Below are 24296 nucleotides of genomic sequence, written 5' to 3' on the forward strand. Positions count from 1 at the left end.
ACTATATATTCATCTCAAATGAGCCAGAATGTCCATTTAAACACTGTAAAAAATTTTTGTTTATTTTTAATCACTTTAAAGCAAATTACGTAACACACTCATTTGACTGCCCACTTGCGTATATATATATATATATAAAAAATCCTGCTCTCTGTTGTGTTAAAATGTCATGTTCCGCCATGAGTATATATCTTATCTCCTTTTTTTTTTTTTACACAATCACAGTGGCTTTTTTTTTTTTTAACCAAAGGCCCCCACAACCTCTTGTTGGTTGCTATAGCATTTTCAAGCACCATTCTGCTAAATCCCAACCCCCACATGGACCTGCTTCTGCACACTTGTAATAAATTATCCTCAAGTGAAACGACTAAAAAAAAAAGAAAAAAAAAGAGCTTGGCCAAAAAGCATGGACACTTTTACTGAATCACACCTCATAAACATTTTCATTTTTGTCGGACTTGACCCCCACCCTCCTCAAAAAAAGAAGAAGAAGCTTTTTATGCAGTCAATGCATGCGTCTGGGGTCTTTCAGCGCGTGCATCCTCCAACACTTCGCCGTCCACGAGCCACACTGTTACCGCGGCTCTTATCATCTGATGTTATGCAATCGCATTAATTTTGAAAAAAAATAATAACAGCAGACACACACATCTGTAGGCGGCTGGAGGCATCTCGTGCAGAGCGTCCTCCTCATCCTGCAGGCTGAAGTGCAAACATATGCGTCTGCAACGCCATGCGAGAAGAGCTCTGATTGGTTTGATTAATTAAACATTGCTCACACACACACACAGAAAATGCCCCCCTAAAAAAAGCACACGTTCACAATGCTGTATACACCAAGTTTAGTGGTGAACAAGTGGGAATTTGAATCAGCCTCTTTATTATATGACCCCCCCCCCCCCCCCCCCTTCTCCCCCTCCCCCATCTTTGCCAAATTGAATGCAGATTGAAAACAATTTTTCGGGCTCTTGACTTTTTAGCTATTCACGACTTCTTTTTCTTTTTTTTTTTTCACGTTGCCACGCAGATGTAAATAAAAAGGCATTTAAGTCTTGAGAAAATCCTTCAAATGATTGCATGGCTGCAGGATCATTTTGGGGGGGGGGGGGGGGGGGTGAGGGGGGAGGGGGGATACTTTCTCACGTGCCTAAAGAGATCAAAGAGTGCGCACAATGTTAAGTAATTGTAAATAAAATTTGTCATGACATCTTTTATTGATTCCCATGGTTGCTATATTTCTGAAATAGTTTAAATTGGAAACATGTAAATAACACATGGCCTAAACACAAATGATTAATAGATCTAATTTTTTATTTATTTTATATATTTTGCAGCACCTTGCCGCTGCAGTTTTTAAAAATCCTTTTAATATGACTGAAATACCTTAAGATATGTACAAATCAACTCCAATTGGCACTCGGCACCTACAATGGTCTCCCAGTGCAGGACCAGTGCCTGCTGTGTTTTGGCAGGAAATCAATACAGGGGGGACGGGGGACGGGGGACGGGGGGGACGGACTCTGTTCTAATCATCTGTACATTTACCATCACAATCAACAATCAAAGCCAAGACCTGGATCTTTATTTGTAAGCCTGAACTGAACACTTTTCCCAGTGTGAAAGGCAAGCTAAATTAGAACCCTTGGTTCCTGTTAGCGGCTCTTAATGGCTCTGATTTGTGAACTGCTAAATGAGGTTATGTAAATTGATCCTGAATGTAGGGAGAGGCCCCCAGGTGACAGGTGCAGGCGGCTGGAGGTGGGGGCGGGGAGGGTGGAGGGGGTGAGAGAGGGAGGGGTGATATAAGGATAGAGCCTCTGGGAGACACATGTACAGACTGAGGTGCAGACAGGCATGTCTGATAGAAAAGTTTACATTATTAAAATTCCATGAAATATGTACATTTTTAAGATTCATAAGAATTTAGCTCCTCAGTATAAATACTCCAAGTACCTGCATGAGGTGGAAAGTCGCAAAGTACATTTGCTCAAGTACTGCACTTGATTTAATGTACTTGACTTTAGTATTTCCATCTTACTGCAGTGCTAAACTACATTTTAGAAGCAAATATTATACTTTTATTCCACTGTATTAATTGAAAATTATAGGTATAAATTGATCATGCTATACGTATATAGTATATAATATAACAGATTTGCAATTATATAAAATACGCGTTCAAAGGAGAAGTTATAGTTGTTAATAATACAGTAAATCAATCAAATATAATTACAACATTGCATCGTGTGACAGTTTACTCTTATATGATAAAAACACAATGTTTTTTTTTTAATATACTACCAAGCAGCATTACTGTAATAAAAATGAGCTCCATATCAACCAGCTAAAACATTAAAATGCTATTTACACAGTAAGTTATTACAATTATAATATAGTATTCTGACTATTCTGCTGCACAGAGTAGCCTATACCTCTACTCCTGATACAATAAGTACATAGGCCTGCTAATACTTTCCTAAAATGTCCCTGCATACCTCGCCAATTTTTATTTGCAGCCCTTTTTATACATTCAGTGCTTCGGCTCAGACTGCTCCCAACAACATCACGTGCATTTCTGATTAGTTTTCTTTCATTTGTCTCTTGTTTTGATGGGTATATCTGGCTCTGGCAGAAAGCCATGTTTCAGATGCGTCTCCATAGCTCTGACTGAGGATGTAATAACAAGGGAACTATCAACATACAGCCACTCGGGGAGAGACTGCTGAGTGATTGAAGCACTCTGACTCACTTCACTTCGGCCATTTAGGCTTCGCTGGCTTCTGCCTCGGCTGCTGGGAGAACTGGTCACCAGTAACGTGGTCATTCCTTACCAAAGGATCAGCGACCAACTAATACGCACACAATTTTGACTCTTACTTCTGCAATTTGATACTTCTACTCCACTACGTAATTGAAGGAAATATTGTGCTATTTATTGTCATATTTACTCCATTTATTTGACTTTTTCTTCTGCAATTTGATCATAATTGAAGGAAGGAAATATTGTGCTATTTACTCCATTTATTTGACAACTATTGTCATTATATATGTACCCTCTTTAAATTAGACTTTCAAATTCGACTGATGGATTTTTTTGGCCACTTGGGGTCACCAGAACAAGCCGTCAACTCAATATTGGCATACTCAATATTGACATATTATAACTTTTTAACTTATTAGCTTGCAGCTGCCTTGCACATCCAGCACAGAGCAGCGTCCATCTAGTTGTGCTTCCGCTCGATGCTCCAATATCGCGCTCCTTTTAGCTCTGTTTTGGCGATAAAAACTGAGATAATAAAGTATTTAATCTGTAAGGTATTTTATAATGTGATCAAAATCTGGTGCAACTATGGCTAACCGTATATATAAAGCTCCATATGAACCAGCTCCAACATTAAACTGCTGCTTACATGTTAATGCATCAGAAAGAACAATCTAATATCTGCTTGTATAATGTAGAAATATTACTAAGCGCCGTATAAATTGATAAAGGCAGGACCTTTACTTGTAATGGAGTACGTTGAACCTCAACTTTTGATGAGAAGTGCTCAAATTTGAACATCAAACATCAAAAATGTAAACATCAAGCTGCGAAACGTCTTCTTTCTTTACCACTTATGCTGACAATGTTGTTATGCTATCCTTGCCAGTTGTTTAATGTGTCTAATATGAGATGATAGAGTCAACGCCATGTAATAGAAACCATCTGAACACAAGTCCTGAAAGAGACCTCTTGAATGTGTCCATGTGTGCGAGGGAACCGGCATCGAGCTGATTAAGCGGTTGCACGTGGACGGGCTGAAGTGTGAGTGGCCGTGCATCTTCCTCCTGTTGATTGTAAATGTGTCAGGAACAGCAGTGTGCTGCAGTAGAAAAGCCAGTTAATAACTGTATAAGGATCTTTAAAAGTGCTTTGTCCATATCATTAAAGCTCTTCACAGTGGCTTAAAGAAATAACTCGTGTGGCTAACTTTCACTGGAGTCTGGAGTTGGTCTGCTTTGGTCATCGTGTGTTTATAGATAATGTTGGTTTAAAGATTAATTGAAGTCACGTAGAAGTCTACTGACTTTGGTGATGGACGGATTTTTCCTGTCGCACTCTACCAACAACTCACCTGACTGTGATAACGTTGGCGATCCCTAATCTTTAAATGTCTCCAATACTTTGCTTTCCAACAAAAAATACCTGCAAAAATTCTGCTAAGACACGAAAACAATACCACGAATTTCCAATTAATTTGGCAAACTTCAGCATGCAAGCGTTATCTTTTTTAGCTCAAAGCAGCGCTACGTAGCATAGCAGGACTGTACACGTTCAGTCCTGCTATGCACTGAATAATGACATAAAGTGCATCAATTAATTAGCATTTTGTCCACTTCGGGTATTTTAACATTTTGTCCAACGATACAAATACACGAGTTAATAACTTTATTACATTTTGAAGCTTTTACACGTCTTAAAGAAGACGGTCGCTAACACGTCGCTAAATGACGAATGCTCATGCAATAGCCGTCGAGTTTGCTTTTAGGTGAAGATTATCTTTCTGGACAAAATGTGTAAGGATCGTGAACTTGTGTTGAGCGCAGATTTGTATTATTTTTTAACGATAACTCAGAATCCAACCGAAATACGGCAGACAAAGAGAGACCTCCTCCCTGCGGCCGTCTATAACCAGGCATTCAACATGTTCATCCACTGAGGTTTTATCCTGAACAAGTTGTTCTCGCCACACGATAAAAAAGATGGTTGTCAGCGACATTTCTACATGTTCGGCTGCCGCGGGGAGCTTGGAGAGGAATACATTTAGTTATTCTCCCCTCTCGGTTAAACGAGACAAAAACTGCCACTGCAATCCACTTGGCGCCCTACATTGTGCTCCCTCTTTCTCCCCGACCCTCCCCGTCTGGCCTTCCCTCCGCCTCGTTGCTCTGTCAACATCATCTGCTGCCGTGGAGCAGACGGGCTGGAACGCAGAGCTTTTTTTACTTTGCTGCAGGTGGCTGATCTGACGGAGGCGAGGGGCAGCAACAATCCCTCTTCACATGGCTCTTCCTCCTCCACCAGCACACAGTTTCATCACGCCCAAGGCTGCGTTCTTCATTTTATAACCTGACTAGAATGTATCGCCCTCCCTTTTTTTTTGTTTTTTAAAGTAGTTGATAATGTGTAGCACACACTTTAACACGATTTTGCAGACATTTTTTGGTGGTTCTTTTCTTTAAACAATCTCATGGGGATAAATATTTGGAAGTGCACCTACATGCATCTCAAAGTCTCTCAAGCAGATATGATAATAATATACTTCCAATCCCACTGAACTAGTAGTTGATATCCCCCCTCTCAATACATATATATATATATATATATTATATATAATATATAATTTGAAATATATATATATTATTTTTTTAGCATACATAACTAACAGGACCCATTCGGCATTATGAAGACTTTTATTTAAAGATACTTGTTGTTGCCAATACTTCTACACTTTCGTTTGAGAATGTTGGAATTTAATGGTGTTTTTAAGGTGTTTTCACTCAAGGTAAAGATTAATTTTACCTGAGAGCATAAAGTAACGTTCAAAGACTGCATGTTGCTGTCTACAAAAGTATAATTGAAAAAGGTTAAATTAACTCGCTACCTAATGGCATTTCCTGCTAGTTTAAAGAAAAATTAAAATCATCACAGCTCTGCAGTCAGGCAAATTAAATGAGCAGTTTCTTTTTTCTTATTTCTGAGCTCCTCGCTGTGTGGGAACATTCAGCAATGGCTCAGCATGTCAAACCATGTCAAGTGTTACAGTTCCCTTCCTGTTTTTTTGGGGGGGGGGGGGGGGGGGGGGTGGATATCACCCCAGAGATGAATTAACTAAAAGGCTGGTCTTCAGACCCCTTCCTAAAATGATTAACCCTTCTAGAGAGCATTATTGAGTTCTGAGTGGTCGCGCTTTCTCATCGCCTGTAATTGTTCTTTTGCTGTTGTTGCCTTCATCAGTCTCTCTCCTCATTATATGAAAAGAAGGGGAACATGTCTGAATAGAGGAGGGAGATTTTCCCACAGTCAATCAACTCCGAAAAAATCCACCATTGTGGCCATTTTCCCATCCCAATGCCCCCACGGCACAGTCGGCTGTGGTCCGAAGGGACAATGTTCTTATAATTGAGTGACCATTCCTTCTGTTTGAAAGGCAAATTATGACAATACATGTTCAAACTGGCTACAAATCGCTACAATCTGCAGGTAAACGCATGTCCAATTGTTTGTTATTTGACTGGAAATATAATTTACTATGAAAATCCTGAGCAAAATAATGCATTTTAAGCATCATTCATCTGGTACATTCCACCAATTACTGAAAGGCTTTAGTGTGTGATGAGCTCAAAGTGACATTATTCTGCTGAAGCCTTCATTTATTTCATTACATTTTGTTTTAAGACCAAGCAAATAAAATGCATTAATGTAGCTCAATTCATATGGGAGAGATTAAACCTGCTTTACTTGCATTTAAAGCAGTAAAAGCTAATGGAAAAAAAAAGATAAATACATTTTGAGGCAATCCAGATATAAACATTAATAAAAGGGACAAAAACTAAAGGATAAAAAAGGAATTAAAGGGATGAACAGGACATTGATAATATGAATTTAAACTAACTCTTCAAGGTGGTCAGATGTATGGCAGCTTTGATTGTGGAGCTATTATTATAAGAGTAAGGATAGCAATAGTACTAATCTAATACAATATATATTGTAATATGTCATACACTTAAGCATAAATAATACTTTTGTTTGATTTTTAAGTACATTTTGCTGTTAATATGTATGTACTTGTTTCATCGTAGCACTTGGAGTGTAAAATATTTTACCACTTCAACTTTTACCACTTCAACTGCCTGCCTGCAGGCATGCATCAATATCTTCCAATCAACATATAATGACTAAAACATGTTTTTTAAATGAAGATATTAAAAGTGAGTATTATTAACAATTTTAAAGAAACATTAGCAGACAAAGCCAATTGTATAAACTGAAACAATGAAGAAATAAAGAAAGATTGAAAGATTAATAGTCGAATAGAGCCAAAAAAAAGAGAAACTATAATCAAACTTCATTAAATTAAACTAAATATAAAGTATTACGTGGCATTCTCTATTCAATTCTGAACAACTTGCCTCACAAGCCAACTGTCGTGTTAGTTTGCGCATGCGTGTTAGCGCCCTCGCGGCCTCGCTCTCGTTCTCCAGCGCTCACGCGGTCTCATTCTAACCAATCAGCGAGCGGCATTGTGCGAGCCGGAGGTCGGACTGCAATGGCGGCGGAGACAATGAAGCTGAGTGGGAACCGCGCGCCTCCCAACGACGCCAGCAGACCGTCCAGCTACAGGGACTGCGTGTGTGCGGTCCTGGAGCGTTGGCCGGCTTCGGGAGAGAGGTGGTCGACATTGTGTGAGCCTCGAGGTTCGCGCCGAGAGGACGTTTCCTCCCGTTCGTGGAGTTAATTAGTTAGCTGCGTGCTAATGTTTTAGCATTAGCACTGCTCCATTAACCCCGCACGTAGCTCCCCCCCCCCCCTTCTTCATCCCGTGTAACCTGTATTTAACGTGTTGGCATAATGGACATTAATGACCATCTGGTTTAATTATTATGTACATATGTAATCTCTATTCCGGTCCTTTCTATTTTAAGCAAGAATAAGACTAGGAACACCAAAACAAAAGGTCCCCAGAGCCAGAGAGAGGATGTTTTGTATGTGTTGGTTTTGTCTGAACAAACAGTCCACAACCCAAAATATATTGACGCATTGAAAAAAAGCTGGATACAGTAGATCATTATCTTAATCTCCTCTTTTGAAAAGGGAACTAAATTATAAAAACCCTAATTCTAGTGCATCAACAACATGGCTGCTCGTTTATTATCAGCTCAACGGCTAATCAACTATGTAACTTATTATTAATTAATCATGTTAAACACTGAATCTGCTTTACGTTAATGTCCAGGACAATGTAGCCTTACTGTGTGTGTGTGTGTGTGTGTGTGTGTGTGTGTGTGTGTGTGTGTGTGTGTGTGTGTGTGTGTGTGTTCAAGCTCAAACTAAGTGATGCTGCTCTGAGAATAGAAGTCAGCATTGATGCTGTGGATCTACCGTTATCTCCGGATACTCGCTTGTACGACTGTCTGCAGCAGCACGTCACTCAATTACAGGTAAAGTGGCTACGTTTAGTTAAATTGCATCATTTCATCGCGGTAACACTGAAAGCTTTTTTTGCTGAATTACTTTTGAATTGATGACCAATCCCATAATTATTTATGAAGGCACAAGGCAATTTTTTTTCTTCTTAAATGTATAATACCGTGTTAATGCTTGTTTAGTAGGGTAGTTGATTTAAAATATATAATTTGATGTGATTTGATGCGATGTTCGTTTTTCTGCCCCCAACTGTTTGAAATAGGCCGTATCAGAAAGCTTAAAGACACTGGTGGAGGCTCACCGTGATGCGTCATCTACAAAAGACGACGCATCGGTCGTTGCCGTCGCCTCGTTGTCACAGACGACGGCGCTGCCCGAGTATTATCCTTCCAGCCCGGAGGATGCCGAAAGCAAGACGACGACGGCCGATGATGTCATGGTTCAGATAAGAGCCAGGAAGTCAGAGGTTAGTCCCCGTCAGCAGATCTGTCAGCTGTTCTGGCAGTGACATTTTTTAGTGCCCTCTTTAAGTCTCTGTCAAGCAAATGAATAATCATAAGTAATTGCTTGACGTGCCGCAGTGAAGCAAATGTTTGATGGAGATCTGATAAGCCGAATTCAGCGGAGAATAAGGGGTCCTTCAGTGCTGTGGTTTGGGTAGAGCAGACCACATTGCTGGAGGGGCTTTGAGAGAGGGCCAGGTCCTTGATGGATTATGAAGTGGATGCTCATTACTCTGAGATTGCATGTGGATGAAGGACAAGAGGCCCCCATTCTGTTGTGCATTTATTTTGGTAGCCAAGCAAACAGTATTCATATTCCATCATGTGATGATGGGCGAGCAGTTAAACCTTGTTTTGGGCTACCTGGAATAATACCCCACTTACATTTCTTATTCCATGTACATTACTGTTTGCCCCGGATCATCACACTTACAGAGGCAAAAAAACAAAAACAAGCCTGATTGCATTCTTGACGCCTATCAATAGCTCATCCATCCACAGCGTCTTATTATCTGTGTTGTCTCTCCTTTTGTAACCCTAGATTGAGCGAAGAATATCTGCATTTATGGAACGCAAGCAAATGGAGATCAATGAAAACAATGTACGCGAATTTTGCAACGTGATCGACTGCAATCAGGGTGAGAATGGGAAAGAGGTTTGGGGGAGGATAGGGGATGGGGGGGGGGGCAGGGTGGAGAGGGGAGCCTGCACACAGATTGCCAATGTTTGGGAGAGAGCTGATTTCCACAGGCGAGAGGTCAGGCTGAACTGCTCCAAGAGTGGGGCTGAAGTAGCTAACACACTCGGCCCTTAAAACACAACCAGCTAAGTCCAGAAAAAAAACACCAGGCAGGGAATTTTTTTGTTCTTAATTCAAAGCCTGTGCAAGACACCAGTAATATAAATGTAGGTCACACTAATGGTAATAATTGTAAGGATGTAAGCGATGTATACAAAATGTTTTCTTCTAAAAATATATATCTTTTTTTTAATCACATTTTCTCTCCAGTTGAAAACAGCTGTGCCAGAACAGAAGCGGTTTTCACTCCGTATCCAGGTTTGAAAAGCCACGTGAAAGGTAACAAAATAACTTTTAAAGTTGCACACACTATTTTTGCAGGGTTCATGGAAAACCTGGAAAAGTCCTGGAATATTAAAATGGTTATTTCCAGGCCCTGGAAAAGTCTGTGAAAAAAATTTAACCCGAAGAGTTTTGGAAAAGTCCTGAAAAAATTGTTAAGTTCATTTACGCAGTTTGATTAAAAGAATAAACATTTGTATAAATATGTATTCTTTTAGTCAAACTATTGTCTCATTCATTTGTGTCATTTAAAGGTGTACACCGAGATTTCATGGAAATTTGATTTAAAGTCATGGAAATCCATTGGTCAAAATGTGTATGAACCCTGATTTTGAAATAGTCATATGTTCATAATCATTGACAAATGACAACGTTCATTTTTGTTTTAATACATATAGTTAAGTTAATGTCACCCTACAGTACCTTACATGTGTTATAATGTGTGTTTTGAGTCCGCTTTATGCAAGAAACATATTTATCAAACTAATCTAAACTGCATGTGTTCTGTACACCGGCATGCTTTGTACTGTTAACTAACCTCTGGTTAACATCATTTATTCATGTTTATGTGTTGTGTTCCTCGACCTGCTAGTTACCCGGGTTGTGAACACTTACGGGCCCCAGACGCGGAGCGGGGGAGGCCAACAAGGAGAGGCCGGGGAGCAGCAGAGGGGGCCGATGGCGACAGACTGTGGAAACGCCGCCATTGAAGAACGACTTCACAACATCGAGAATCACCTGAAACTCCCGACAGGTCAGAGGACAGAAACCGCGGCGTCTCTCGCTGCGTATTATGTTTTTTTTTTTTTAACATGTCGCACATCATTACAGATACTCTTCAAGTTTTCAACTAAAATGAAATATTTGCATTACGTAATCTAACCCAAGCCATACGCAGTTGAAACTTAACAAAGCCTCCTTTTTATTAAGATCGCACCTCTCTTTTTACTCTGAGAAATCCCTTACTTGCTTCCTTCGACTACACATGTTGAATTTGTCTTGTGAAATGATCAACAAGTGTTTATTCTTCAGCCGGCCCAGTTCCACTGAGCGTCTACCAGAGACTGAAGAAGCTGGAGGATCGTATCCTGGAGTTAGAGGGACTCTCACCAGAGTACTTCCAGTCCACGGTGAGTCTCGGCTTTGAAAGATATGAGATATTAATTTTAGTCGTCTATAAAACTTAAATTAAATCACTCCACGCGACAATGACTAGACAGTTAATTGATTCCTGCCTTTTTTTTTAAATTGTACAGGTATATTTTCCCGGTCCGTTACACATTTATAGTGATTTAACATGAATTATTATCTTTATTATATTGTGTATTGCAGAGCTAACTGTACTGTACATACAGTGGCCATATTCTTGAGGTATACACAATATGTAGAACAATTATCCACAAATATCACAATGTTTTTTTAGCTGATACCTATCGATATTGTGACGATATTATGTGGATTTTCTTGATAAAGTATCATCAGTATTGTGGATACAGCGACTAAGTGAGAAAAGGCAAATAATACAACGGCTAGAACTGTCTAAGTTCAAAAAATGTGAAGAAAACTGAAATACAGCCTGTAAAACCAGGAAATGACACGATTTTCAAAATAAAAGCCGATATCTAGCCTCGTATCATGACGTCGATTATAATACGGATATATTGCGTATCCATAGCGCCACTAACCAACACGGTACCTGTCAGTTTGTTCAGGCCCCTCCCCTGTTTTCATTACTTTTAAAAACAATTCATCCTTTTCACACGTTCTCCCTCAGTTTGTCATTTCATGTGTGTGATGGAGAATATTGGTTTTGCTGTACAGGCAAAAATCATTTAAAAAATGAAATCTCCTCACACAGAGAGGAGTTGGTCGCTGATGCTAATGGAGTTTCCTCTCATACGCCGCGATACTTCAACACGTTTCCCCCCTCGAGTTACACTTAAAGCTGATTGGAACAAAAAAAATGCACCGCCGGCGGTTAGATTTACTTTAACTTTTAGGGTCGCTGCAGACGGCTCACTAAACCAGGCAGAAAGCAACGCGGTGGACTTCACACACGACCCCGACCGATCCTGAATTCCCTATCTGGCCGCCGTGCGTTTAGCTGTGTGATTGAAGTGAAGACGCTGCAGCGTGCTGCTTCTGAACGTACGGCGCTCTCCATCTGGGCTTCGACTCGCTGCAACCGGGCGCGAGAGATGTCGAGTGTCTTTTTGAATAAAGCCATGGGGTCGTTTATATTCAGAGCACCCCCCTCCCCTTTTTTTTCTTCTTGGCAGTTTCTGAAAATACTGTAGTTTGCTGTCTGCTTAAGAGCGGTACACAGTTTGCCCACAATTTCAGGAACAACAATGTAGCACTGAACCGTAAAGGAAGCTCCTAAACATGCAGTGAATACAAAAGAAAAACGTGCCATTCTACAAGGTTTTTTACAGTTGAGAGAGGACATTTATAAGAGGAGGACATTTATAAGAGTTGTATTGCTCTTCAATTGGTAAACATCTCTTGACTATTGTCAAAATATCCAATAAAAGGAAGACGCGCTTTTAAAATAACAAATACAATTGAATGAATCGCTGTTCTTTGCTTGTTTTTTTTCTGGTCTTTCAGTCCTCGAGGGCAAACGGACGAGGACCTCGGCGTGCTTCTCAAAGCTCGAGGCGGTTTTATACATGTTACTATTTAAAATATCTAACCTGTGTGTGTGTGTGTGTGTTTTCGTAGGCTCACCTCCACAAACGACTAAAGACGTCTCCCGCTCAGGTGAGGAGCTGCTGGCTTTCCTTTCGCTGCATATTGTGAGTCCAGGTTTCAACTTTTCTTTTCTTTTGATGGATTGATGGTGTTTCTGCTCTTCAGGCCTGCAGTCTCACGGAGCTGGATGAGAAGATCAGCGCGGTGAAAGCAGCACTGCTGAAGAGGGTGAATGAATTCGGGCCGGGATACGGAACAGAGTGCCCGTTGTAAAAATAACAACAACAACAACGACAAGGTTTATTTATGCATTGTTGATTTTCACAAAACATTTCATATAAGCTTCTTTTTTTTTTAATGGGGATAAAAACTGTATTCCTCTAGTTTTGTAGTTGACCAAGATGTAATTGTTACTTTAAATAAATAAAAAAATAATGTTTCCTTGGAAAACTGGACTTGTAACTTTAATCATGAACTCAAAGCTACGACAAGGAACTGTAATCTTGTGTTGAGTTTGGCGCCCCCTGTGAACAAAAGTGGTATTGTTTCCAAGAACCAGGTTCCCTTTAGAAAACCTCATTTTACTGCAGTTTAGTAGAGTACATCATTAAAGTCATCGTATAATTCACAATAAAAACTCTTAAAAAAAAAAAAACCTGATCTAAAGTTTCAAATATAGTATGCCATAAACAATGTCAAAAGGTGATACTGTAGTATTTTCTATGAATGTTAAATCGTACGTGATTAAAAAGTCAAGTTTAAAGTATGTCGAAAAATATGTCACAGTATATTATTTCTAAATAAACGTCGTGAACAGTCAGAGGATAAGATGTTGGGTAATAAGTCGTACACATTCACAGTATATAGCATGTTGGAAAAAAAGTATTTTTTTAGCATAATGTCAAAGAATCAAAAGAATTTCGTCAAAAAATTCATAATCTGCATTAAAACCTTTGGAAAAAAGTAATATACTATTCCAATAAAAGGTTCAAAAAAGTATGCCATGAAAAAGAGTATAGTATGTCATAAAAATGTATTAATGTCAAAAAAAGACGGTATAGTATCTCGTGGAAAATGACAACTTTAACCACAAAATAATTATAAATATTTGCGTATTAATGTTCAGACAATTGTTTCGGCTGCAATAGATAACACGAGAATCTGAACTACAAAATGACAGTAAACAAATCTGATGCATAAAATGCATTCAACACATCTCTAACACTGGGTGGTAGTGTGTGTGTGTGTGCGTGCGTGTGTGTGTGTAATTGAGATGAATCTGAGAGCACCTGATTCGTCTGCCTTGACTGCTGTGTGACGATAATGGTTGTCATTAAAGCAAATGACCTGATTACTGAAACTCTGTTTGGAAAACATATTGAAGACCCAACAAACCAGCATCAACTGGGACGCCGCTGCGTCGCACGCTGTGACACGTCGACAAAAAACGGCTCTCGCACACTTTGACTGAGCGACAATCCGGATGCTTCTCGTGTTTACTTTTTAGGAGTAAACCCGGTTTAAGTTCTGGAGCCTAAACTGGTAAAAAAAAAAAGTGCAGGTTGATGACCCGATGACTGGTGGTTAATACTAAACGTTAACTTATTGTAAGTGTCTGTCTTTCATATGATAAATACAGGTTAATATAACTTAATCGTTCAACTGTATTAAATCAAAAGTAGCTTGAGAAACTGTGAGCTAGAAGAAATAAACTTTTAAAAGACTAATAAACTGTTAACTGCAGAAATCACTGTGATGAAAATCATTCATGCAACTAAAACCTTCTTTTTTTTTTAAAGATATTTTAGAAATTCAAAGTTTAATTTTCATAGCAAGCTTATGCTTACTAATTAAAGTAGCGTAAAAATAAATAAATATTCAAGTGATGCACGAGCACCTGTAACAAAAGTAATAAACTTTAGTCCGTGACTTGAATAAATATACTTTACGGTCTGTTTGAACCAAGTTTTAAAAGAGGAAACTATTATTATTCAAATAAAAGTTTGAAACGTAGTTTAAAAAACTAAATATATACATAAAAAAATTATCTTTTTAAAAAAAAAAGTAATTCTGCAACAGGTGTGATACAACAGAAACAGAGCCAACCTCTCTTTATAAACTACTGTAACTCCCCCTTCCTTTTCTTTGCCGTTGCTCTTTGTACGTCACGTCAAGATTTATTTCACAGTTGATTGATGGAGTGACCTGAATACAATAGAAGACGTTTGCATTGTGCTTTTTTTTTGGGGGGGGGGGGGGGGGGGGGGGGGGGGGGGGGGGGGGGGGGGGGGGGGGGGGGGGGGGGGGGGGGGGGGGGGGGGGGGGGGGGGGGGGGGGGGGGGGGGAGAGATTTTCATTCTTAAACTCGGAAATGGGATTTTTCTTTTTTCTCCCCCTCCAGCTCCCGTTCTTTCAGTGTAACCCCCGGTCTCTTGCTCATAGACTGGAACCCTTCTGGGGCCAAATGAGCTGGGAAAGGGGGAGCACTTGAGCCGCAGCCATGTAGATGGACGTTGAGGGGCTGGGGGGGGGGAGTTGCTTCATTGTTCCCCGGGAGCTTTTTGTCTCAGACACAGTCCCCTCATGAGGGTTAATGAGGACAAATTGGCCCCGAGTGGAACAAATGAATTATGGAGTCGGACAAAAAGGTTTGTATTTTGTGGGCTGCGTTTTTTTTTGTTGTTGTTGCTGGGATCCATCCCATCATCTGCCCATTGAGCCCGGGCACACTGACGAGCGTCTGCCTGAAGTGGGCTCACTAAATATCTCATTATCTTTATCCATGTTTTATTGGAGCGGCGCATCGACGCACGCAGCTTCCTACAGTGAATTTAACTAATAAAATGTAAACGTTTAGATGTCAATAAACGCTGTTTTGTGACCTCTGTAAATCACCTGGTTTATTTCCTGCAGTCTATGCAGAGAAAAATAAAGTCAACGTGTCAACATTAGTGTCAGTGGTTGTAGTGCTCCAAGGTTGGGTGGGAACTAGTGTACCCTTTTCAAATGAACAAAGAGCCACTTCCTCATTGACTCTATGTAATTCCCTGCCTGTCAATCAATCCTCTCCCTCGGCCTGATTTTCTTGTAACGTCCTTGGGAACCTTGGTGGAATAAAAAAAAAAAAAAAAAAAAGACACAGAGGTGTTCCTCGTCTTCTATGGGTCCGGTTGTTGTATATTTCTTTTTGGGGTTGCAGGTCGCTGGAGAGGATTCATATCCATTCATATCTCACAAACTCTTAATGGGGCTTCCGAGCCCCCCCCCCCCCCATCGCCAAAAGAAAAGCTCTTTTCCCGTGACTAGTCAGCTCCAGTCGTTATTCATCTGTGGCTCCGTGTCAAAAAAAGACTGTTGCTCGTTTGTGCCCCCCGAACAATGAGGAACAAGGCTAAATCTCGAGCTGGGAACAAAAGACGGGGAAAAAAACAAAAAAAAAAAAACAGGCTTTTCACTCTGCAGAACATTAGATTCTGACACATTTTGCCATGGCAGTCCCCCCCACCCCCCCACACACCCCATCCTGAGTGCTGTGGGCTCTGGTCTTTTTTTTTAAAGAGACCACCTGTTGGCAACAAGCCTGTTCTTCATTACAGACGGGCCTATTATCACAGGATGAGGAGCGCCACAGGCTAACTTTTTAAAGTTAACCCCGCTGCAGTTTCCAAAATAGCCGGCCGATTTGGGGGAAACCATAGATTATAGATCTATTTTGTTTCCGCTCGTGATTTTTGCATCTTGTTGTTTGAATGAGGGGCTTTTTTTTTTTTTTTTGTCGAGAGGGAGGGTACTTCATTCATTCCCCTTGTCAGTTTACAAATGTCACAAGCAAAAAAAATAAATAAAAGGGACTCGGCAGCTCGAATGTTCTATAACTACACATTTGGAGCCAAATTCATATGCGGAGAAAAAGCCCCCCAAAAAAGTACTTACTGTAAAGTAAAGTTGTCGATTTGTGCAATTTCCAACCTTTCCCGAAACATTAGCATAACTGCAGCGATGATTTGTGTACAATAAAAAGTATTGTAGGGAGCCAATATGAAGCAATCAAGTGCATACTTTGGATTTGAATTGGACAAGATAAACACAGTGTTTTTGCTTTATTTTATATATTTTTTTGGGGGGGGCGGGGGGGCAGATTGTGTAGGAGATTTTAAAGATAATGTTAAAAATATTTATAGATTTCATAGCTCTTAAAAGAAAGGAAAAACAAACATGTTTACAGCAACGAAAGTTTAATTTTTTTCATGAATAATCTTTTCCCAAACAAAACCGGCCTTTTTTTATTTTATTTTTTAGAATACGTTTTTATTAAAGTCGGCATTAGCACGGCGGAAGAAAAAAAATACCTCCGTCATACTCATGCCATCACTGTCGGGAGTATACGCCCCAATGCAGTCACACTTGTTTCATGTTCACAAACACCCAGCGGGGGGTGTGGGGAGGCTGAGGGTTGCATGCACCTGTGACCCCCTCCCCCTTCCTTACAAAGCCAACAGAACAAGAGGATCCCTCCTGCAGCCCACGGGCTTCAAACGAGAGGCAGTCAGCTGCTCTCTGTGGCCCTGCTGCACGGCGCCCGGGCTCTCTGGAGTTAAATGTGCCTGTGATATTGCCAGGAGGGAGCAGCGGGAGTTGAATTCAGGCAATTACAATCAAGTCAGGGCATAGTTAGTGCGTGGGCCCTGGCAGCACCTGAGCTGGATGCTGATGAGACACTTAGCCCCAAACCCTCATGCATTGGCCCAAGCCCCCACTTCCCCACTTCCCCCTCTCTCTCTCTTCCCACAGCAGCAGACCCCCTACTGGACACTTCCACTTCCCTTCGCCTCATTTAGGCCTCTCTCTCTCTCTCTCTCTCACAATGCAATACTTCTGCTTTATTTATTTTTATATATATATATATATATATATATATATATATAGGTGTCATGGAGGACTGCACTCAATCACTCTTTATTCAGTCACACTGTACAATAATAGACGACCGCTTCGATATTGTCCTTCGAGCACACACCTGTGCACGGCAGTTATTTCTCTTTAAAAAAGAAACGCCACAGGTGAGTCGTTTTTTGATCATTTGTGTTACACTCGACAAAAACGCATGTACAGTACATCAGACCATCTCTGCATGGACACTCGGGTTGCAGGTGGCCCCTCACTATGGGATGTTGTTGAGTTATGGCACCAGAAAAAGGGGAGGTGCGCAGTTCTTGAATATCTATATGACCCGAGAAATACGGGATATGCCGGGCATCACAACAACACTCTTAGCCCCAATAAGATGCTCTCAGCTCCTCGGGGGGGGGGGGCTCCCCGCCCCTCTCTCAGCCACCAACACTTTGCTGAAGTGTCATTAGGTTTGTAAAGGGGCAGGGTGCCATAGAACCGATGTATGGACTCTGAGTTATCTTAAACGTAAAGATCCGAGTGTGGCGGTCTCTCTCTCTTGCTGCCTCTCTTGCAGTCTCTCCATCTGCAGTCTCTCCATCTGTAGTCTCTCCATCTGTAGTCTCTCCATCTGTAGTCTCTCCATCTGTAGTCTCTCCATCTGCAGTCTGCGCACATCGCTTTAGCGCTCTGTTTTGTGAGATTGCTAGCTTTCGCTCTTTCGATCTTCTTTTCATTGTCTATTCTGCGGCTGCGCTTGTTAGTCGGAGCCGGGGGCCGTGGTATTTGGGGGGGGTGGTCACACCTCTTTCACTATTTTTTTGCCATAATGGTTGTCTTTTGATTTTTCCCGGGGCTTTTGGAGACTACCGGGGATTGTCTCTTTTGAAATTATTCCATTTTGGCGGAGAGAGAGAAGAAGGAAGAAAAAAAAAAAAAAGGAAATGGATTGTGCTGATCCTGTTTTGTTCCTTTTCGGGGGGGGGGGGGGGGGGGGGGGGGGCTGCAGTATTATCCCCGGGGCTGACACCGGTGGCGAAGAGGCAATCACAGTAGCCCTCGCTCTGACAAAAACACTCCATCTGCAAGGAGAGGAGGAAATCACACCACAATGATGTCTGACTCTTCTGCCTCACTCTGGCAGCTGGGCCCTGGGACCCGGTGAACCGCTACACAACCGCACACCACAATGGCCGTTATACAAGACGACACACAAACACCGCACTACAAAATCAGCAGCTGTAACGCACAAAAGGGGGCCGACGCACCTGCCGTCGCACGACAACGACAACGGGACGGATTTGGGGAGGAAAAGTTTTTTCTTTGGGCTGCTCGAGGCCCGGTTATAGAGTCGGGATCTGCTGCAGGCTTGTTAGTGCGAGTGTGGTTTTTAAGACCTTCAGACAAATGAATCCACCAAGCTAACTGTTGGATATCCTAACTATGTGTTTTGTACACACACACACACACCAGATGAAAGATAAGCAGCCGCGCAGTATTCAGTAGTGTCACCTCCTTCCCTTCGGGTCCCATACCTGGGGGATCAAACGCACCTCTTTGTGAGAGAGTCCTGACCCCCCCTCCCCCCCTGCTATTAGCAAACAGAGGAGAGCCCAGCTGACACCAGCTCTTGAGCTGTGCCATGCAGACGGAGGCCTGTGATTACAGCGCAATCCTGAGGAGACAACCCTCCACCTCGCTACAGCCTCAACCCCCTGCAACTCACACACACACACACACACACACACACACGCACGCACACACGACACAACACGACAAATTCACCTATCTCCGAAATAGATGTTAATCTCTCGCCCCAACTGGCTGCCTCTGAGACCTTGTTGACACACATGTGTAGCCATGAATAATCAATAGGGCGCTATATTTTTCCGTGAGCATGCTCCCCCAGAACAGGTCGTTTCTCGGGACTATTACCGCGGGCAGATTAGAATGCGAGATTGGACTTTCAAATTGGTGGTTGTGCACGTATGTTTCTACCTGTGTGTGTGTGTGTGTGTGTGTACATGACTCTCTCTAGAATACAGTCCATATAGGTCCGTCTAGTGGCTTCAGAGCGTCGCGTGAAAACCAATGAAGGTGAAGCGAGGGAGGGGATTAATTTGTTGTGAGAGAGGCAGAGGCTCAAGTGGGTCTTCCGATAGCAAATTAGCAAAAACCCTCATTTCATACATACTAGAGAATAGTAATGCGCAAACACACGCAAGCGTGCACGTGCACACGGATACAGTACGTGTTGCAGCCGGGCTGGAGACACACACACACACACACACACAAAAAAAGTGTCTCCTTTTTTTTTGTCTCTTGCTGAAACATCTTTTCTTCCTCCCTCACACACACACACACACACAGGAGAAGAAAACTTCAATTTTATCTGCAGGGGCAGAAATCAATCTCACATCTCTTTAGTTAATCCGCAATGGCTCTCTACAAGATCCTGACACTAATAAGGTATTGAGCAGGTGAGGCCATGGGGCTGAGGAGGAGGAGAACAGAGGGAGGAGGAGGAGGAGGAGAGGAGGAGGAGGAGAGGCCTGCAGTCTGGGGGCCCCGACCGCCGGCTGGCACTGTTCCAGTGCAATTATGAGGCTTGTGTATGGGAGAGAAGGGGTGCAGGAAAGAAGCAGCCGGGGTAGAAGGGAGAGAGAGAGAGAGAGAGAGAGAGAGAGGGGCATGGAAAAAGAGCGAGAAAGAGGGGGTGGTGGTGGTGGTGTAGAGGGGAGGGGAGGGGAGGGGAAAAATTGATCCCATCTGTGGTATGATGGTTAATTAAAGCAGCTCTTGAGCAGCCCCAAGGATGAGAGGCTTGGCTGGGCTCCTGGAGGCACAGCTCTGATTACTCACACAGAATGGATGGTTTCTTAGCAATGAAAGGAGGAGGCCAAGAGCTGCCTGGTGGGGTGCACAGACGACGTCAAGGAGGAGAGACATGTGCATGCTGCACACTCCTCGCACACGTGTGCACGCACACACACACACACACACACACACACGTGCAAATGGGCTCGCATGCATACGTTATCTACACGTATGTAACGCGCGTCGTAGACTTCATCGAGTGCAAACATCACGGAATTAAATGAAAATAATTGCATCGGGGAACTAATCAGATGTAATGCGAGTCCACTAAATGTGGATTTCAACAACAAGATGAGCTCGAGAGGTTAATGACAAAACAACCAAAGTTCATCTAATTGCAGCTTACGCCGCACGCCGCCGATTTATACTGAGAGTCCATACTTCACGAGTAAGAAAACCATGATTTTTAATTCAGCACGTTATTATTATTAGTTATTATTTCTGAATACACTTGTCTCCATAATATCCCTGAATAAAAGACACTGATTCTGCCTCTCAAAGTTTTCATCTTATCTATAAGCATCACATTTAAATAGGCTCAAAGCCCCGTTACACCCTCCTCATTGACATCCAAGGCTCTCTCATATTCAAAGGCCATGGCAGAGCACTTTGGTGTGACCCCACCCCCCTATGGTGAGATGTGGTATTGCACAACATGGCCAGGAAAAATAAAAAATAGGTGTTTTCTGCATTTCTGCACAACGCAGGTACATGAACATATACTGGGACTTGGTATACGTTATTACTATTATTATGCTTTATTACAAAATCGCAGGTATTGGTCGATGATTACATGCATAAAGCTCGTCTTTGTCTGGATATTGAAGCAACAACATGTCACTGAGATATATGTAAAAACAACGGTTCTATGGAGATGGAACAAGAAAGACAGCCCGGCCTCCTCTTTTATATAAAGTTGAAGATATAAATCATACTCTCAGAGTTAAAGAGAGAGGGGGTTTATAATAAACCTCCCCCCCCCTCCCCCCCCAAAATCTGAGCTGTGTATGAATTATGTATACGGCGATGATTTGATGGCTGCAAAATAGGAAAAAGAGAGTGGTGTAAGCGGCTGATTGAGGTGCGTCGTGCAGACACCCGAGGTCAGGGCCTCGTGCTAATTGGTGTCGGGCCAAAACGCTTGTGAGCTTAAATGAGAAAATTACACGTTTCCGGGAGGAATCAGCGGCTGGTTGTTGGGCTGCGATCGTGTGTCTCTGTGTGGCGGAGACAGACGTCTGGCTCCACTGTTTGTTAGGGGGGAAGGAAGGAAGGAAGGAGAGTTAGGAGGTAAACTTTTTAAAAAGGTGTGGGAGCTCCAGTTCACAGCCCCACCCAGTAGATATACATACCCTGGTCTGAGCTATATATGAGGCCTAAAGGGAGCGTTGATAGTATATCCACTATGTATATGATCATATTAAGAAAGAAAATGCAGGTTTCTCCTTTTCACTTCATTCGCTTGCATGGAATAAAGCCTTTAAAGCCACTTAAGGTCAGTTAAATACATATTCTACCTTCTCAAAGACATCAAGAAGTTCCTGATACACGTGATGTCATGATGCTGAAAAAAGTGTGGAAACATTCCATTTTAAATACATGATTATCCCGAGTTAGATATCTATGAAAAACTACATTAACACCATATGACTATGTGTAAGGGGTCACCCGCGGTGATGAACTCAGACATCCATCAACATGTTGTTCACCAGCATGCAAATCATATAGTGGTGAACACTTAGCGGCTAAAGAGACAGATGTTTGTCTGCAGACCAAAAGCAAAGCAAAAAATATTTTTTTTGCAGATTAAAAGATTTTTTAATTTTTTTTTATCTGGGATTTGGGTGAATCGACCTTGGGGCACTAACAAAATAATAAAACCACGCCAAAAAAATAAATAAAAAACTATATTTTGCCTTTCATATGCCATTATAATTCAGCGTTCACCGTCACGTGCGCCTCTCGAAGCTGACGGTGTTGATCACTTGCAGCCCCGAGACTTTATTTCCTGTATTTGTTCTTATACAGAAAATAAAAAAAGAAATCCCTGAACACAATCAACACAAAGCACTCGACATCATCTACATGACAAAGCGTTCCTCGCACGCCAAATCAACTTATTGAGTTCCCCGATGCGCGAGATACTGTTTGAGAACATTTAATTCCACTTAAATCATCTCTTATTCAGGAAAATGTTTTTTTTATTTTTTCCCCACTCTCTCTCTCTCTCTCTCTCCACGTGTCCTTTTTATGTGTGTGTGTGTGGATTGTTCCACTTCCAAACGCAGCATTCCTCCGCTCCTCGCCCCCCCCCCCCCCCCTCCCCCCCCCCCCCCCCCCCCCCCAACAACAAACAGACAAACAACAATGTGTCGCGTTCCTTTTGTTCTTTCCATTATTTCTCTTTCTCTCTTTCCAAGGCATTGAATCCCTTTCTTGTAATCTCAAGTAAACACCATCACCTGTTTGCTCGTATCGGCCCACGGAAAGTATGCCCGCAGGGCCCGTCCTTTGTCCCACTATCAGTTGTTTAAAGAGGGTTGTGCTGTATGGGCGTGGTCAGCCGGTGCCGGCGCGGCTTTGAAGTCGCCGTCCTCACCTGCAGGTTTAACCTCTGTGGTCACTCCGGGAAAGAAAAAAGGAAAAACCGCTGACGCTGCTTTTTTTTTTTTTCAGGGTGTCACTCGCGTGGTTTCACAATGACACCCTTTGCCTGATACAGCACACCTTCTGGAGGCTTTATCAGCTGTGACGGGTGATTAATACGTTATTTATTAACGCTTTGTGGTCGTGAATGAGCCACTAATGGACACTAAAGGACAGTTTTGTATTCGTGTCAGGTTAAGAAAGAGTCGTGCATCTTTCCTCTATAGAGTAAATACATGTTTTTTATTTGCTATATCACTTTATTAAAAAAAAAGACTCACTTTCAATGGATCGCTACGTTAAAAGAGCTCCTGTCATTAGTTTGTATTATGAAGTTACTATTATGAGCACATAATTCAAGGAAAAACTGTACAATAACATATAATGACAGACTTGGTTTATTTAAAAAAAAAAAGGGTTACAGGGTTTTAACCTTATAAAAACAGCAGTTAAGCAGTTATAAATGATAAACTGTAAACTTTAATAAGGGTTATTCCACAACTATAACTTACTTACCGACACTACAGGAAGTTACTTTCTAACATTTATAACTGCAGAACTTGTAAGTTAATTAGTTGCTTTAATATTAACAGGTTACTCACTTATTATTACAGTATTATTACCACTATTACAAGAGTGACAACTTTGTGATATTGGGCTATTAAATTAACTATGAACCATCATCATCATCAGTTTTAATGTCCAACTTATGCTGCCAGCTTTATGTTTGGTTAAGTTTAGACATCTTTCTACTGTCTTTGTTATGCAGACAGTCCGCCATTATTCACATGATACTGTTATTAAAACTAAAACATAGAACAATGTGAGCGTTTGAAAAAAAAGAAGATATTTCTGGTTAAGAGAGTTTTAAAATGTGAAATAACGGGCAAACGATCCTTTAAATCACAAGTTGTAAATGTCACAAAATGTGAATAAATGGGTTTTTGGATGGATGGATTTCACACACAGTGTTCGCCTCGTGTCTCTAAATCTTCAGGATCTTCAGCAGAATTTCAAAATAAAGTGAATTGTGTTTGACTGCAAACATCATTTTGTTGTACGAGACTCAGCGAGGTTAAAGAGCGACATTAAAAAAAGACAAAACAAAGTTGTGCTGGAAGGCGATGAATTGTATTTGGTTCATTCAAAGTATGTCTTAATGCCAATTATCTTGAAAAGCGGTATTATTTCTACTAAAGATCCGTGTGCATCTTCCCCCCTTTGAACACCAGCAAAACAAGTTATTCACGGCTCATTACTATTCTATCAAATATAAACAAGTAATACAACTTCTAACCATTTTTTTAAACACTATAGCGTGTAAAGCGTGCCGTTTTTCTCTCAGATTTTTCTTCTTGAATGGCACTAACCTCTAGTGGCGAGACCCAGGCCCATTACTACAGAGCTGTTGGCACCG

The 24296-nt window shown here is 41.5% G+C and overlaps 1 protein-coding gene across 1 annotated transcript; it reads left to right on the forward strand.

Moving 5' to 3' along the window:
* The first annotated feature begins 7283 nt into the window (after nt 1–7283).
* On the forward strand, nt 7284–12916 carry mbip (MAP3K12 binding inhibitory protein 1). Its single transcript, XM_034525546.1, is given in 10 exon segments — nt 7284–7407; nt 7410–7432; nt 8086–8202; nt 8451–8654; nt 9233–9329; nt 9701–9769; nt 10365–10526; nt 10805–10902; nt 12497–12535; nt 12632–12916. Coding segments are annotated over 10 exon segments (1014 nt in total). The 5' UTR covers nt 7284–7310; the 3' UTR covers nt 12740–12916.
* The last annotated feature ends 11380 nt before the right edge of the window (nt 12917–24296 follow it).

Source organism: Cyclopterus lumpus, chromosome 22 (genome assembly GCF_009769545.1).
Source record: "Cyclopterus lumpus isolate fCycLum1 chromosome 22, fCycLum1.pri, whole genome shotgun sequence".
In the NCBI taxonomy this organism is placed as follows: Eukaryota; Metazoa; Chordata; class Actinopteri; order Perciformes; family Cyclopteridae; genus Cyclopterus; species Cyclopterus lumpus.